This window comes from Antechinus flavipes, chromosome 4 (assembly GCF_016432865.1).
Source record: "Antechinus flavipes isolate AdamAnt ecotype Samford, QLD, Australia chromosome 4, AdamAnt_v2, whole genome shotgun sequence".
NCBI lineage: Eukaryota > Metazoa > Chordata > Mammalia > Dasyuromorphia > Dasyuridae > Antechinus > Antechinus flavipes.
This window is the reverse complement of record NC_067401.1, coordinates 170,881,954-170,899,825: the sequence shown is the minus strand read 5'-3', so window position 1 is coordinate 170,899,825 and position 17,872 is coordinate 170,881,954. Positions and strand designations below refer to the sequence as shown.

Genomic DNA, 17,872 nt, shown 5'->3' with positions numbered 1-17,872 from the left:
TTTAACAAAAGAGGAAATTGATAAAATAGCCCTTACTTAAGTCCTTCACAAATACCCCGTCCCCAGGGTTAATTTCGATTGCCCTCTGAAGAGGGGAAACTGTTAGATGTTTGAATACTCAAAATGACTTGTGTGAAAGAAGAGACCAAATAAGAAAAATCTGAAAGGAATGAGAAGCTAGGCAGCTGCAACTATTCTCTTTCTAACCTGAGAAGAATTTCATCGACAATATGATATCGTCCTGGAGAAATAGCTTAATATAGGATTAGAACAGTTCATCTTGCAAATTAGTTTAGCTTCTCATTTATTTTGAAGTACAGAATTCAGAAATGCCTGGAAAGATCTCTATGAGCTGATGCATAGTGAAGCAGGACTAGAAAAAAAATGAGACAAAATGGCTACAATGTAAACGGAAAGTACAATGGCAATAGCAACCACAACCACAATCACAACCATAATCCCCAAGAAACTGAATGCTTTGTCATTATACAGGGCAACTAAGCCATATATAGAGGATAAGAGTGCAGTAGATAGAGACTAGGAAGACTCGTTTTCCTAAATTCAAATCTATTCTCAGACACATACTAACTGTGTGACCCTGAGCAAGTCACTTAATCCTGTTTACCTCAGTTTCCTCATCTGTAAAATGAGCAGGAAGAGGAAATGGCAAACCATTCCAGTAATTTTGTAAAGAAAACCCCAAAGTGGGATCATGAAGAATAGGACATAACTGAAAAATGATTGAACAACAGCAATAATAATAAATCTCGTGATAATGGCCCAATTTGGTCTGGGAAAAGACTGGATTAAGTGCACTTCAGTTCCCTTTTTGAAAAGCTAGAGGACTGTGGGTAGGTAAATAATATATCTATATCTATCTATATATATAATAGACACGAGTAATATATTAGTGATTTTGCTTAATTCCTATTTTCTTTTAATCTCTGATCTATGGACAAATCCCTGGGGAATGAAGGGAGGGGAGAGAGGAGAAAAGATGCAACAATCAGTCAACAAATATTTGTTAAGCATTTGCTAGGTGCCAATGTCTGTACTAAGTGTTAGTAAAGTAAATAAAGAAAAAGCAAAAATCAGTCTAATTCTCAAGAAACATATAAATTAGAACATATAAGATGAAACCACAGTAGATAAAAGATAAAGGTGTTATAAAACAAAAATAATAACAAATTAGGTTTTTTTAAATTGGCCATTGGAAATAGATTAAACTGTGATTGAAAATAAAAATTGAGGCTTGAAAAATATATGAAACATAAAACAATTAAGAACTGGAAAAAAATGGAACTAGGTTTAAGAAAGATTAAAAATCTTACAGTTGTTTGCATTGAGTCATTGAAAGTGTTAAAGTTTCCACTGCTGAATGTTGAGAAAAGGATTGTTTGATGAGAATTCAGTGAAAAAAGCTGTGGTGGTTTTAATGGATTGCAGACTCAGTTATCAGTCAAGACTATAGCATTGTAGTCCAGAAAATGAATGTGATCTTAGTTACGTTTATGGGGATATGGTGATGATTATCCTGCTGTATTCAGACCTGACTGGACCATTTCTTGAATTTTGGTCTTCTGTGCTACATTTTAGGAAGTTTCCTGACAACTGGAAATTGTTCAAGGAAGGGTTAACAGGATGAGGAGGCTAGGCTTAGCTAAATCCTAGTTGTGCTATATGAAGATTGGTTGAAGGAGTTGGGAATGAAGGGAGAAAGAATTAGTGGGGACATTGAATTGTCAACTGCTGTTTATATTAAGGATTTGGCTCCAGAGGGCAAAACATGGAACAGTGATGGGAAGATACAGAGAGGCAGATGTAGGCTCATCTAGGAAAACTTGTTTTTTGTTTTGTTTTGAAGATGGATCTCCCTATCTCAACCAGCTATTTAAAATAGCCAGTCCTTGGCCTCTGCAATAAGAGTCGAGAAAGAGATTAAAGGAATTAGAGTAGGCAATGAGGAAACCAAACTATCACTCTTTGCAGATGATATGATGGTATACCTAGAAAACCCCAGAGATTCTACTAAAAAGCTATTAGAAATAATTCATAATTTTAGCAAAGTAGCAGGATACAAAATAAATCCCCATAAATCCTCAGCATTCTTATACACCACCAACAAAATCCAAGAGCAAGAGATACAAAGAGAAATTCCATTCAAAATAACTGTTGATAGCATAAAATATTTGGGAATCTACCTACCAAAGGAAAGTCAGGAATTATATGAGCAAAATTACAAAAAAAGTTTTCACACAAATAAAGTCAGACTTAAATAATTGGAAAAATATTAAGTGCTCTTGGATAGGCCGAGCAAATATAATAAAGATGACAATACTCCCTAAACTAATCTATTTATTTAGTGCTATACCAATCAGACTTCCAAGAAAATATTTTAATGATTTAGAAAAAATAACAACAAAATTCATATGGAACAATAAAAAGTCGAGAATCTCAAGGGAATTAATGAAAAAAAAATCAAATGAAGGTGGTCTAGCTGTACCTGATCTAAAATTATATTATAAAGCAGCAGTCACCAAAACCATCTGGTATTGGCTTAGAAATAGATTAGTTGATCAGTGGAAAAGGTTAGGTTCACAAGACAGAATAGTCAACTATAGCAATCTAGTGTTTGACAAACCCAAAGATTCTAAATTTTGGGATAAGATTTCATTATTTGATAAAAACTGCTGGGATAACTGGAAATTAGTATGGCAGAAATTAGGCAAGGACCCACACTTAACACCACATACCAAGATAAGATCAAAATGGGTCCATGACCTAGGCATAAAGAACGAGATTATAAATAAATTAGAAGAACATAGGATAGTTTATCTCTCAGACTTGTGGAGGAGAAAGAAATTTGTGACCAAAGATGAACTAGAGACCATTACCAATCACAAAATAGAAAATTTTGATTATATCAAATTAAAAAGCCTTTGTACAAACAGAACGAATGCAAACAAGATTAGTAGGGAAGTAACTAACTGGGAAAACATCTTTACAATTAAAGGTTCTGATAAAGGCCTCATTTCCAAAATATATAGAGAACTGACTCAAATTTATAAAAAATCAAGCCATTCTCCAATTGATAAATGGTCAAAGGATATGAACAGACAATTTTCAGATGAAGAAATTGAAACTATTACCACTCACATGAAAGAGTGTTCCAAATCACTATTGATCAGAGAAATGCAAATTAAGACAACTCTGAGATATCACTACACTCCTGTCAGATTGGCTAAGATGACAGGAAAAAACAATGATGAATGTTGGAGGGGATGCGGGAAAACGGGGACATTGATGCATTGTTGGTGGAGTTGTGAACGAATCCAGCCATTCTGGAGAGCGATCTGGAATTATGCCCAAAAAGTTATCAAACTGTGCATACCCTTTGATCCAACAGTGTTTCTATTGGGCTTATACCCCAAAGAGATACTAAAAAAGGGAAGGGGACCTGTATGTGCCAAAATGTTTGTAGCAGCCCTGTTTGTAGTGGCTAGAAACTGGAAAATGAATGGATGCCCATCAATTGGAGAAGGGCTGGGTAAATTGTGGTATATGAACGTTATGGAATATTATTGCTCTGTAAGGAATGACCAGCAGGATGAATACAGAGAGGCTTGGAGAGACCTACATGGACTGATGCTAAGTGAGATGAGCAGAACCAGGAGATCATTATACACTTCGACAATGATATTGTATGAGGATGTATTCTGATGGAAGTGGATTTCTCTGACAAAGAGACTTAACTGAGTTTCATTGGAGAAATGATGGACAGAAACAGCTACACCCAAAGAAGGAATACTGGGAAATGAATGTGAACTATTTGCAATTTTGATTTTCTTCCCGAGTTATTTTTACCTTCTGAGTCCGGTTCTCCCTGTGCAACAGGAGAACTGTTTGGTTCTGCAAATATGTATTGTATCTAGGATATACTGCAACATGTTTAGCATATATAGGACTGCTTGCCATCCTGGGGGGGGGGGGGAGGAGGGAGGGAGGGGAAAAAACGAAACATAAGTGATTGCAAGGGATAATGTCGTGTAGAAATTATCCTGGCATGGATTCTGTCAATGCGAAGTTATTATTAAATAAAATAAAATTTATTATAAAAAAAAAAAAAAAAAAAAAAAAAAAAAAAAAAAAAAAAAAAAATAAAATAGCCAGTCCTGTTCCCATTACTAATCAGCATGGAAGCTCTGACCTGCTACATTTCTAGACTGAATTGGTTTGATTCTCAGGCAACCTGATGTCGTCCACTTTTCCTCAGGATCCACCATATTGGTGTAGACTTAGTGAGGACATCTGATTAGTTTTAACTCTAATATGACTCAGAACTATCAAGCCCAGGTGATCCACTAACTTCAAATTATTTAACAGATGATTACAGACATTCATTGCCTGTCTGTCTGTCTCCCTCTCCCTCTATTCCTCCTCAGCCCCTCCTTCCCTGCTTCCTTGCTTTACCCTTCTCTCCCTCTGCCTCTCTTACTTTCCCCTCCCGTTCTCCCCATCTGTCTCCCCTTCTCTCCATCCTTCTTCTCTCCCTCACCCCCTTCACCCTCTGCATCCCTGCTGTCTCCCTCTTCAGCTCCTTCCCTTCTTTGTCTGTCTCTCTTTGTGTCTCTTCTGCCTCTCTGTTATTCTTACTTTCAGTTTCAACTTTTGATAGGAAACTTAACATTTAGAACTGTATAAAAATGAAATGGGCTCAAAAGGCAGCATTGGATAAAAGATGAATACCTTTTTTTATCTGAGGCAACAAGATGGTACAGGGAATAGAAAGCTGGGCCTGGAATCAAGAAGAACTGGGTTCAAATTTGGCCCAGATACTTACTAGCCGTGTGAAGTTGGGCAGTCCCTTAACCTTTGTTTACCTTAATTCCTTGGAAAAGGAAATGGCAAAAAATATTCCAGTACTGTTGGAATTTTTACAAAGTGTTAAGTCATTAGAGAGATGATAGAAACAATAATTATCTAGTTTAGCATGGCTCAGTATGATTGATCTGATCTTAGAAGGAGATGTTATGGGCCAGAAGAAACAAGGTACTAAGTAGAACTGATAGACAATAATGTTTGTGTTCACACCTTTGGAGAGCTCATATAAGCTAGAAGTATTTAAGTACTCATTGGCGATCACAAGTATGGGAGATTCACAAAGTTAAACTGTGTAACTTTGTGAATTCACACCTCCCTTGAAGCTCTTAGGGCCAGAGAGCACGCTGGGAGGAAACCTATAATTCCACTCTCTCGTATCCCACAATCCCACTCTTGGAGAAGGAGCATAAATAGAGCTTCAGGGAGCCAGTCAAGTGAGTTACTTTGGAACATTGACTGGGGTCGGAAAGGAGCACTCTGGGAGGAAGCCCACAAGCCCTCTCTCCAAGGCAAAAGAGATTCATTGCATCTTCCACCTTGGTGCTGGCTGGAGGCTGAAGGACAAACCTTTGGATTTGGAGACATTCGGAGGGAGCTCTTAGAACCAAGGAGAGAGAGAGAGAGAGGCCTTTAAGAAAACTAACCAGGCTATATTGGAGACAATAAAAGATTTGAACTTTTAGCACTTGGCTGCATTTGGGTGATTATTACTTTTAACTGAAACTAAGGCTGCCTCCAGAAAACCTCCCCGAGAAACTTGCTCCCAGAGAGAACCATTATTTTTTAAAGAGGAAAAACACCACACAGTACCTTTGCCAAAAAAATTCCATGGACAGCATTGGTGTGCTATGGTCCATGGGATCACAAAGAATTGGACATGGCTGAACATCAATAACCTTTTATCCAATTATCACACATGTTGTGGATGGGCTTCTTGTTCAAGTTTAGGTGGGCAAGACAAAGGTACTAAGTAGAATTCAGATTGGGTTGAAGTGTCTGGTTACATACCTAACAGCGTAGGTCATTCTGTCTGGTCTCATACACCTCATCATGCAGAGTTTTTGAAGAGCAGTTTTATTTTTCCATTCCTTAGGAAATATTTCCTTTTCTGGGGCTTCAGATTCAACAAATTTTTTCCACCGTTTAGCAGATCCCTCAATGTCATTATCCAGATTTCTGAATTCATCCATTTCTGAGAGTACCTGGGAATGCATGATAACAACTCATTCCATTTCTTCCTTAGCAAAGGTTATTCAAATATGTCTGTTTATCAGTAATCACTTATTCACATGCAGGACTGTGCTGGGAGCTTGGGGGAGATAGATACTTAAAACAAATTCTGATTAAATATCTCCTCCTTCAGCTAAAAATGTTTTGTTTTGTTTTGTTTTGTTTTTTAAGTTGGCCACCTGTCTCAGAGCTATGGAATGAAAAGACGAATGGCTTCACAATTAAATCAAAACTATTACCTGATTTTATTTTTTTACTGAGGAGAAAAGTAGGGAAATAACCTTGAACTATAGGAATGTATGTATGTGTGTACCCACATGTGCACACACACATATGCACATACATACTATAGTATACTATATACTATAATATGCTGTTCTGTACACATATATATCTATATATGCTATTAAATTGTATTGAAAAAGAATTTGGGGGAGACATCTAGGTGGCACATTGGATAGAACATTGTCCCTGAAGTCAGGAGTACCTGAGTGCAAATGTAGCCTCACACACTTGACTCTACTTGTGAGAGGTAAGTCACTTAACCCTAATTGTCTCCAAAAAAAAAAAAAAGAGCAGAAAAGAAACGGAATGAGACAGTTATATCATTTGATCCCCAAAATAGCCTTGTGAGGTAAAAACTAATTGTGTCTTCTTTTGACTACTAAAAGTAAAGGCACCAATTGGGCATTATGAACTTGCTATGGGAAAAGGGAACTATTAATGGCCTTGAACTAAGGTAGTTATTACCCTGGAAACTTAATCTGAAAAATGAGTTTAGAGAACTCCAGAGAGACTCTACATGCTTACTTGATGTCTCTTCCCTCACTGCCACTACTGCAATAGAATGCTAACTCCTTGAGGGAGAAACTATTTCATTTTTGCCTTTGTACCTTTTTTGTTCTTGGTATACCTTGGTTCAAGGTATAAGTACCTTGTACTTATTAAAAGTTATTTGAAATACTATATGATGATCAATTCTGATGGACCTGGCCATCTTTATCAATAAGATGAACCAAATCAGTTCTAATGGAGCAGTAATGAACTGAACCAGCTACACCCAACGGAAGAACTGTGGGAGATGACTAAGAACCATTACATCGAATTCCCAATCCCTATATTTTTGCCTGCCTTCATTTTTGATTTCCAATATTTTGGAGTCCAATTCTTTTTGTACAGCAAAATAATGGTTTGGACATGTATACTTATTTTGTATTTAATTTATACTCTAATATATTTAACATGTATTGGTCATCCTGCCATCTAGGGGAGGGGGTGGGGGAAAGGAGGGGAAAAATTGGAACAAAAGGTTTGGCAATTGTCAATGCTGTAAAATTACCCATACATATAACTTGTAAATAAAAAGCTATTTAAAAAAATAATAAAAAACAATTTTAAAAAAAGTTAGTTGAATTTAAATTGCACTGGATTAAATTCAACAAGGGAAAACATCTTAGGAAGAATAAAAATCTGAAAACCCAAAGAGAAACAATTTTAATGAGGAAAAAAAAAGTTAAAGAGACTGCCATGGATACATAGGCAACTTATCAATCAACTTAGACATTTTATAAGTCATATATAAGGGAGATCAAAAAGCAAGGATGGGTAAATACAAAATCAATCCTATGAGAATAGTAGGAGGCACACTAATTTGCCAAATGAGCCAAAGTGGACTCAGAATGTTAAGGAGAACAAAATGTTTGGTTTTTTCTTTAAGCTATAGTTGAGGGAAAAGATAGCAATGACTGCTATTACTGGGCAGGAAAATGATAACAGACAACAAATTAAAAACAGAACTACTCAACTCTCCCTTTGCTTCTGGTTTCCCTGCTAAGGAGAATACTCCCTGGACTGAATAGGATAGAACAAAAATGATTAATAAGATAATTTGGGAGAAAGTGAGAAACACACCTAGTTATCTGCTCTTGATAATTTTAAGTCACTAGGCTCAGCTGAGTATTAAAAAGTTAGTAGTATGATGAATAAAGATTAGTGAGTGTCTGGCTGGTGCTTAACCAAATTCTACAGCATATTATGAAAGGGATAGGCAGGTAACATTAAAAAGAAGTAGTGATCACTTAGACTGTGTAATGTTGTAAACACAGTTTATTTAGATTTGAGCAAAGCATATGGGAAAGTCCCATAAGTTCTTCTTTTAGAAAAGGTGGGAAAAAGTGGATCTGAAACAATGAATGTACTGATCCAAAAAGCAGTTGTTGACAGATCACCGTTACTACCTTGGAAGGAAATCTCTGATGTAAAAGTATTCTAAAGGTCCATTCTTAGTCTTATGTCATTTCATATTTTTAGCAATGATGTGGGTAAAGGCACAGATGGCATATAAGTGACAGGAAATTTGGTGAGACTGTTAACACACTAAATCCAGGATCCAAAAATATCTTAATAACTTATAATATTGGGTCTCTTCTAATAAGATGTTGTTAAAATAGGGGTAAATGTAGTAATATAAATATAATTATAATATATATGAATATAATATAAATTTGAAATCAAGAAATCAGTTTCAAAACAGGGAAGGTACTGCTGAATAAGTGCCATGTGCAAAGGATTCTATTTGTTGGTTTAGTTCTAGAGGTCAAACCTAAAAATACTGAATAGAATTTAAGACAGGCAAATTTAAGCTTGATGAAGAAAAAGCTTCTTCCCAGTTATTGTTGTTCAGTTGTGTATGACCCTATTTGGATCAAAGAGATCAGAGTGGTTTGCCATTCCCTTCTCCAGTGGATCCCTTTGTCAGGCAAACAGAGATTAAGTGACTTTGTCATAACAGCTAAAAAATGTCTGAGAGTAAATTTGAACTCAAGACTTCCTGATGTCAGGTCTTGTACTCTATCCACTACACTACCTGCTGCTTCCTCTTCACATTTAGAGCTAACCAAAATTGGAGATAATCTCCAGAAGTAATAGATGTTCTTTCATGGTAAAGCTTTAAACAAAAACAAGAACTGACACAAATATGTTAAGTAGAGGGGAATTTGGGTCCATTCTCCTTATGGTTTAGACAACATTTAACAAGTTTAAAGTTTGTTAAATAAGCTTAATATGTAAATAAAATTTCAGGAGAAGTATTTAACCTATTTAAATGCAACATGATGTCTTTAGATAATACTGGGGCTATTTGTTTAATTTTAGAGACTGATCTCCAAACATTCAACAGTTTACTAACCTTTTTTTCAAACCCTCTAATTTTTTTCCCCTAATTTTCTTTGACATCAAGAGAAATTATCATCTGGATAAATAAATCTCTCTAGTTAAGTAATTCTATTCTATAATTTAAAAAACCACTAGAATATTGAAGATAACCTCTACTCTCTTTATTTTACTAGAGTAGTGGATGGTGATAGGAATGTCGGCTGGGGAAGAGCCATGTGGATAATGCCATGTGGTCCAACATCCTGAGGGTGAGCTCAGCTTGCCAGGAAGTTATTCCTGTCTGTGCCAATAAAAATATTTGGTACATTATGGGGATTTAATAAATGTTATATTCAAAATAGGAATGAAAAGTTTTAATTTTGTCAGCAGTAAGCATATATTGTTTTTCATCATCATCTCTTAAGTTTCCTTTCTATAACTGAATTCAATAACTTGTTACAATCTAATTTCATTAATGCACTTATTCTTAGAAGAAAAGATTATATTAAGTGAAGAATGTACATAGTGTTTCTAAATCTTTAGACAAACCTTAATCCCTCCCCATCCTTGATGTAATAGAAAATCCACCGGTGAAGGAATCCCAGCCTTAAAAGGGAATCGCAAGAGGAAATCCAACTCAACTGGATTCAGTTCTTTCTTCATTGATAAAACCTGAGGAAATATGAGTGAGTACAAGGTTAGATTATTACAGTAACAGAGGATGTCTGACATTATTTTAAAAAGATGAATCCTTGGCAGAATCACAAGGTTACTGGGTATAGGGCAAGGGTTTTGAGAGACAAATGTCTCTTATTGGTTTTGATGACATTCTACTTGCCCCTTCTCCTTGTGCTTTCAAAAGCATCTTCTCTTGTGTTTGCCTGGGACTGAGCCATCTGTGTCTATATATTTGGGGATAACAGTGTTCTTTGATGGACTGTCAATGTCCCAGGAACTCACAATCCCTATCATCTCACTGATGACTGGCCACAAGGTCTTCATCTGTGATTGAGGAAAAAGGCTACTTCCCAGACACATAGTTCACTTTTAGTCAGACAGGAAATGCTATCAGTATGGGAAGGAAGGCATGCTGTTCTGGTAAGTGACAATTAATTAATGACAATTAATGGTATATTCAGACAGGAATGACAATTATTAATTTCATCAGCAGCAAGCAGAACTTGTTTTTCTTTATTTCATTGGACCTCAACTAACTTGAAAGTGAAACTATATTAAATTTGGGTTTGTGTATATTCACATTCTATGAAGTTTAAAGTTTGTTAAATAAATTTAGTACATAAATCAGATGTAGGAGAAATATTTAACCTATTTAATACAATAGAATGTCTTTAGATAATAGGATTATTTTATTTAATTTAATTGTACTATTTGGTTATTTCAGATGAAACCTATTTATTCCCTTAAAGAGGGACTAGATTTGGCACTCTTTGTTATTAGCAGCTGGCTAAAATTCTGATTATTTTTTTACCACTCTCTTTCTGAGCCAGCATTTTTGAGGACAATTTGAAGCATTCTCAATATGGAAACTCTCAATAATAGATCACATTCACTTCCTTCTTGAGTGCACTGAAAAGTCATATTAACTCTCCATGGTCACTCAGCTAGATTGTAATTAGGGGTAGGATCCCAATCTGGGTCTTCATGATTCTAAGGTTGACCCTCTACATCATTCTTTCTCTCTTAGAATTATGGTATCAGCTTTAAAAAATTAGAATGGTATTTATTTTAAGATTTTCAAGAATTTAAACTGTTTACTTTTTAGATTTACTTTCCTAAGTTGATGTTAGTGATATTTCACTGGAAATAGCCCCAAATGTGTCTTAAATTACCTGAAATGCAACCTGTGCCAGAAAAATGAGTTTATCTCTCTCAAAGAGTCCCCGAGCTGTGTACATGAAGACAGAGTAGGTGATTTCATCTGTCAGGTTTATCACTCGTTGCTTAACCTCATCAGCTGGCATAGTCCGCTGAATGGCTTTTTCAAAGACCACATTAAATGCCTGACCGGAAATAGTAAAACCAAAGAAGGGAATGAGGTGGTTGAAATTCCAATATCTCTTTATCTAGAGAGAAAAGGGGGACCTCAATCCACCTTGAGTGTTGCGTTAAATTGTATTTCAAAAGAAATGACATAACTAGGAGGTTAATTTGGCTTAGAACTCTTGGGTGTAAACATGAGTTGGAACCCTTGTGACAAGATTAGAATTACAGTGGTCCTATCTGTACCCCTGACCAATATCCTCTCTACCTTCCTCTGTGAGATGGTACCATATAATCCCCAGCATTGACCGAGGATATCTGAACTCTGAGAATCCCAGGCAGAGTCTCAAAGAAGAATGTTTAGGACTAGTACCTTCAGTGAAAACTGATAGATGGGATTGATTTTATTGAGATCATTCAGAATAAAGTACAGCATGGATGCTCTCTCTGCAGCTGGACGGTAGTTTTCTCTTGCCTCATTGATTTTAATTTCTGTATTTTTTGCTTCTTTCACCTCAAAGCAAGGAGGAAAAAAAACTTTTAGTGAAACCAACCTTTGGAAAAGGAACCTGAAAAGCTAGACATCCTATTGCATCCTAGCTACAATTAGAGGGCAGGGGTCACCAGTCCCTTCATTTTATAGGGAAGGAAAACAAGGCTTAGAAAGTGAAGAAAATTGCCTTGGATTTGGACCAAGATTCTCTGGTCACCGATAGGATTTTCTTTCTATTGTACCAAACTGGCTCTCTCTCTCAGAGTCCTATGGAGGTTCAGTAGACGTAAGAGGGCCCCACCTTTACGCTCCCACCAGGCCAGGCAGTTTGTTTGCTCTTTTTTGTATGACTTCATCAAAAGATTCTCCTTTGATAACATAAGCTAGGATTTCACAATTCATTTTAAATAGTTTTTACTCTAGGTCTTTGTTTATAAGGAAAAAAGCCATTCCTAGAAAAGGTTTTTTTACTTTCTCTTCAATTTCATTAGCTGTACGCTTGGTTGTCTCCAGATTTTCCACTAAGGCTGTGTCTCCCAGGAAGTTTCCAGATGCAGCAGATAGGCGGGCTAGCAAAGAGTCTTCTAGTTCTTTCAGGACAATCTTAAATTCATTTTGAGACTTGGTGAGTTCTGCCTAAAAAAATTGCATATATTCAAAAAGCACAATAATAATCCATATTTTTTTTTTCCCCTTAAAAGTTAACCTTTCTGGTTAAGCAGTTCTAAAAATATAATACATAAAACAAAACATACAAATTATTAAAAAACACAAAAAATATTGCTCTAAATTACCACTAATAATAAAAATATAAACCACACCTCATACTCAGAAAATGGGCAAAGATGACATAAAGTGGAAATAGTTAATATTGGAGGGGCTATGGAAACACAAACACACTATATTAAACTCTAGCTAACGTTTACATAGTGTTTACTATGTGCACTGGGGCACTTTACAGATGTTATCTTATTTGATCTTAACCACCACTATTAAGTCCAAGCTAGCTCCCAGGAGGCCTCAGGATCAGCCAGAGTCAGGATAAATTAAAGTCCTTGGTCTTTAGGGGAAGAAGTGAAGGAGCCAGACAAACTGCCACAAACTCTTCATCCTGCCCAAAATGAGTTCTTGCCTCTCTCATCCCACCCTCTAATCCTTGCCTATGATTATTGTAACATCAAACATTGAGCCACACTGATGGTGAGAAGCCATTTTCCCAAACATATGCTAATAGAGTCATTGTCTCATATCAAATAGATAATTAGCCTTAAGTGCTCAGTTGTCTGATTCAAGCACACCTTTTCATAGTTTCAGCCCTTTACACACCACCTTGGGAAGCAGTTGACATTATTATCCCCATTTTACAAATAAGGAAACTGAGGCAAAGTGCTTTCCCAGAGGTCACATAAATATTAAGTAGTTGAGATTAAATTTGAATTCAGATCTTCCTTATTCTATGCTTGACACTATTCACGGTGCCATCTAGCTGCCCACAAATGTGCTGTTGATGGAGCTATGAACTAGTTCAGTCATTCTAGAAAGCATTTGGAAATTATGCAAAGAAAGCATAAATGCCCCCACCTTTTGATCTCCAAATCCCACTCTTAAGGCTATCCCACAAGAAGATCAAAGAAAAAAGAAAGGTTTGATATTTATTAAAATATTTATAGAAACTTTTTTTTTAGGAGCAAAGAATTGTAAACAAAATGGCTGCCCATTTGAAAAGGAATAGCTGAACAAATTGTGGTACATGAATGTACCAGTCATGTGGAAATTACAGGGAGATTTGTGAAAACAACAAACACTATATAGAAGAAAAGGGAGAGAGGGTAAGGGAGAACTAGAAAGAAGACTCAAAATGACAAGCATAAAGACTAAAGTTATTGATAGAAAAGAATAGGATTAAAAGAACATCATTGATTATCTTTTAATCTGAAGAGGGGAAAAGTAGCATCCTATAATTATAATTAGGGTGGGATAACTAAGGCTTTATTATAGGATAACAAATTTGTCAGAGGAACCGAGAGCCCTTTTGGTCCTTTAGCAGTTTAGCAATAACTGAGTTTAGTAGCTAATCAACAAGAATAATTAAGGTAAATTAGGAAACTGTCAAATAGAAACTAGTTCTTCCCATTTTCCCCAACTCAGAGGTGACTTGATGCAAACTGATACTATCTGAAGTTAAAAAAAAAAAAAAAAATCCAATTATGATGTTGTACAGAATGTCAGTAACAAAAATACCAAAATTGAATGCTATGCATGTATAATGCCCAATCTTGAACCCTGAAGAAGATATATAAGAATGCACTTCTTTTCCTTCTTTGTTGGGAACTGGAAGGGCTTGTGGATTTAGAATATTGTCTATATTAACAGATGTGATGGTTGTTTTAATTATTTTTTTTGAACTATTTAATTATTTTTCTCTTTTTTATTCTTCATTGGAAGAGACAGACATTTAGTAAGGAGAAGAGAGATATTTGTTAGGAAATTACAGTTTTTTAAAAATGTAATCTTCCATCCAAATCTGGCTTTGCATCAGAATAACTATAGAGATAAAGACACTTTCCCAGAAAAGTGTTCACTTTTTATCAGGGATAGAGAGAAGGAAGAAGGAAAGGAAAAAAGGATAAAAAGAGAGAGGAAAGGAGGGAAAGGAGGAAGGAAGGAAAGGGAAAGGATTCATTAAGCCTTTATTATATGATAGGTACTGTGCTAAGTGTTGGGGGATAGAAATACAAGCAAAAAGAAAAGAGCCCCTGTCCTCAAAAAACTTACATTCTAAAGGGAAAGACAGTGTATACAAAAGAGAATAGAAAATCAGGAAAGTGAGGATTTTTAGGGATGGGGACATTATTTTAATGGCCAGCAGTCAAGAACTTGTTCCTGGAGTAAATTTTCCAGGTAAGTTGGGTTCTTGCACCAAGTGGAAGCTCAAGAAGGAACTCACCATTTTGGGGTAGGGTTAGGCCATGTAGAGGAATATTTCAGAGTGAGCAGGCTTCAGGGTTAACAGCTGTTCCAGAGCAAGAAATTCTTCAGGAACTGGAGGAACTTCAAAAGGATGAGTCACAGCAGCCAAGGAGGCATGGTTTTGAAGTTCCAGAGTCAGAAAGAAGGCCAGTAGGAGAATGAATTACTAATTAGTAAGTACTAATTACGTGCAAAGTATTATGTAAAGTGCAAAGACTTCACCTGTCCTGATGGAGTTTATATTCTACTGGAGGGTGTGTAATTTGAGGGGACAGCTTGGTGGTGCAGTGGAGAAAGCTCTGGGCTTAACATCAGGAAGATTCATTTTCATGAATTCAAACCTAACTTCAGACACTTAAAACCTCATGGGATCACAGGGAGTTGGACAAGACTAAACAACAACAACAATTTGAGGAAGGAGACAGCATTGATCAGGAAAGTCTCAAGGATGGTTTTACAAAGGAGAGGGTATTTGAGTTGAGCCTAGTTTGAAGCGAAAGGAGGAGCTTTCTAGATAGAGGAGGGCCTATGCAAAGGCTAAGAGATGGATGTGATGTCCATGTTTTTAAAATGACAAATAGCCCCATGTGGCTAGAAGGATTATTGAGGGGAAGGGGAAGGAGAAGGGAAGGAAATAAGTAACTAAGTGCCTAACATGTAGTGCTTTACAAATATCATCTCATTTACCTCTCACAATAACCCAGTGAGATAAGGACTGTTATGGTACCTATTTTACATTTGAGGAAACTAAGGTGAAGTGGTGAAGAGATAAGGTGACTTGCCAAGGACCACACAGTTATTAAGTGTCTGAAATTGGTTTTGAATTTAGGTTTTCCTGATTCCAGGCTACTTTTATGAAGTATTCTAAAATAAATCCAGGAAGGAAGAGTACAGCCAGATTTTAGAGGGTTTAAAATATCGAGGGTTTGTTTTTATCTTAATCTCAACAGTCACTGAAGATTTTTGACCTCTGGGACTTGACATGGTTAGACATGCTTTAGGAAGATTATTTTGGCATTGATACAGAGGTTCAATTGGAGGAAGAAGAGGCAGAGATACCAAGTAGAAGCCTATAACAGTAGTCCAGGTGAGAGGCATTGAAAATCCAAACTAGAGTATTGGCTACATGAAGAGATAAGAGTCTGATATGAGAAATGCAGAGATAAATTGTCATTCCTATAATTCTGTTCTTTTAAATGAAGTAGCCTGAATTTAAACTGAATTTAAAACTACATTTGTGAGTAAGATGACAAGATAAATGGGAAAGAAGTGACTTACTCTGTTATAAGTGAAAATATAATTAAGCTTCATAAGATGAGCACATTCCACAGAAAGGGAAGGAAAACTGAGTTTGCAGCCCCCATGGTTAACTGTAATTCACAGCATTCCTCCCCTCAGCATTACTGCTCCTTCCTGTCTGCCTTTCTGAACATTCAGGTCCTGTCCCTACACTGCTTTTGCTATTCCACCAATGTTACCTTCAATTCCTCAAGATCTGGTCTCTCTTTGGCCACGACAGCAGCCAAAAGTTGATCTTCCAACCCATCCCGGGTTACTAGAAAATTGATGAGGGTACACTGAGCCTGCATCTCAGGTTTATAATGTGGATTAAAATACTTGGTGTGAAGAATTAGGCGGAAATTGGGATGGTATTCTACTTCTTTATCGCCTACTTTAATGTACCTGTGAAGTTAATAAAACAGATATTCAGCCATATTGCCAGATGTTAATTTAGACAAAAATTATCTTTTACTTTTACCATGTTTGAGGGCCTTTATTTCTTTGAATAGGGTACAGCACCCCAAAATAATTCACCAAGTAATCTTGGATTCTCTTTTTGCTGCTGTAACCCATAAATAAAATGGTTGGACATTTTCTCATCAAAGTTCTCTTCTTTTCCTTCATTCTTTCTAGTTTATTTGGTGATGTTCCCTTCAAATAGGGATAGAGATTATATATCCAATACAAAACAGTAAATACAATTTTAGGGGCCCAATTAAACTTTCCTACTAGTATATATTTTATTTACAGTTGAACTATATTATCATTAAATAGAGTTTCATACTGGATCAGCCCAAGTGAATTTTAAAGCACTTAGTCCTACTGTGAATGTCACAGTTTATGGTTTAGTTTCAAAATAAAAACGATCCTTTCTATTTGCAGATCTTTGCTCTTTCCCTTTAGCAGACTTCCCAGCCTCTGATTCTCACATGATTGTTCTGATAAGCTCATTCTGCTTCCTCTAGTCTCTGGATTACTAGACCTTCTCTGGATTACCAGAAGAATGTTATTTCCTATTTTCTTTCCATTTCCTCTGTCTCAGAACTGTTCGTAGAACAAGTGGCACAAAACGAGCCCTTAATTTTGGTGCACAGCAGAAAAATGGGTACCTCAAGGTCATTGTTGGAGTCATGGAGGGGGGAGGGAAGGAGGAAGCTTCTATCTGGTAGCTTCCTGTTTTAATTATTTTTGTTAACTAAGTAATTAAATTCATTGCTTCTAAAGGACCAAAAGTATCATTAACCATTTCTACAAATTTTGCCACTTCTGTAAAACCATCAGCAAACTCCACCCTAGTTATAGTTCTTGGAGTAATGTGCAACATGAGTACTCTTCAGGGATGCTACTTTTTCTTTCTTTTAATTAAAATATAAAGCTTTCTCCTCTTTATTGTATTCTGAACTTATCATATTGAAAATCTTCCCCCCCAACTCTCCCTTACACTTTCTCCCTTTTCCCTTTCTATTCAAGTTCCTTGGGTGGGTGAGACTAAAATCTACTTATTTCTCTCACCACTCATAACTGATCTAATTGAAAGTCCTATCTTCCAGATTCAGACATCAATCAACACAGGAATTGGGTCATCCTGATTCCAAGCCCAGTATTTTTTCCACTGTGCCACCAATTGTTTCTCTATTGAATTTGTTATACAGTAAGACCCTCATGTGTTTTTTTTCCCACATAAATTATTGTCTGTTACAGTTTCTCCATCTTGTACTTCCGAAGTTGATTTTTAAAACTGTTTGTAGTAAAACAATCAAAAGTGAACATTATAAATTAACAAAGAACAAGCATAGCTCTGAAGAAGAGTTTTGAGAAGATGCCTCTCCCCTGTTCCTTTACAGAGATAGGAAGTTCCCAATT

General features: G+C 36.2%; 1 protein-coding gene across 1 annotated transcript in view; it reads right to left on the bottom strand.

The window, feature by feature from the left end:
• DNAH17 (dynein axonemal heavy chain 17) overlaps positions 1-17,872 on the bottom strand; it is a 299,993-nt gene that overhangs the window by 29,120 nt on the left and 253,001 nt on the right. Inside the window, exons 65-70 of the mRNA XM_051995475.1 lie at positions 16,207-16,411; positions 12,230-12,394; positions 11,639-11,779; positions 11,115-11,285; positions 9,814-9,936; positions 5,890-6,083 (exon numbers count right to left, since the gene is read on the bottom strand). Of these exons, the coding sequence (XP_051851435.1) occupies positions 5,890-6,083; positions 9,814-9,936; positions 11,115-11,285; positions 11,639-11,779; positions 12,230-12,394; positions 16,207-16,411 (999 nt within the window). The remainder of the gene's footprint in view (positions 1-5,889; positions 6,084-9,813; positions 9,937-11,114; positions 11,286-11,638; positions 11,780-12,229; positions 12,395-16,206; positions 16,412-17,872) is intronic.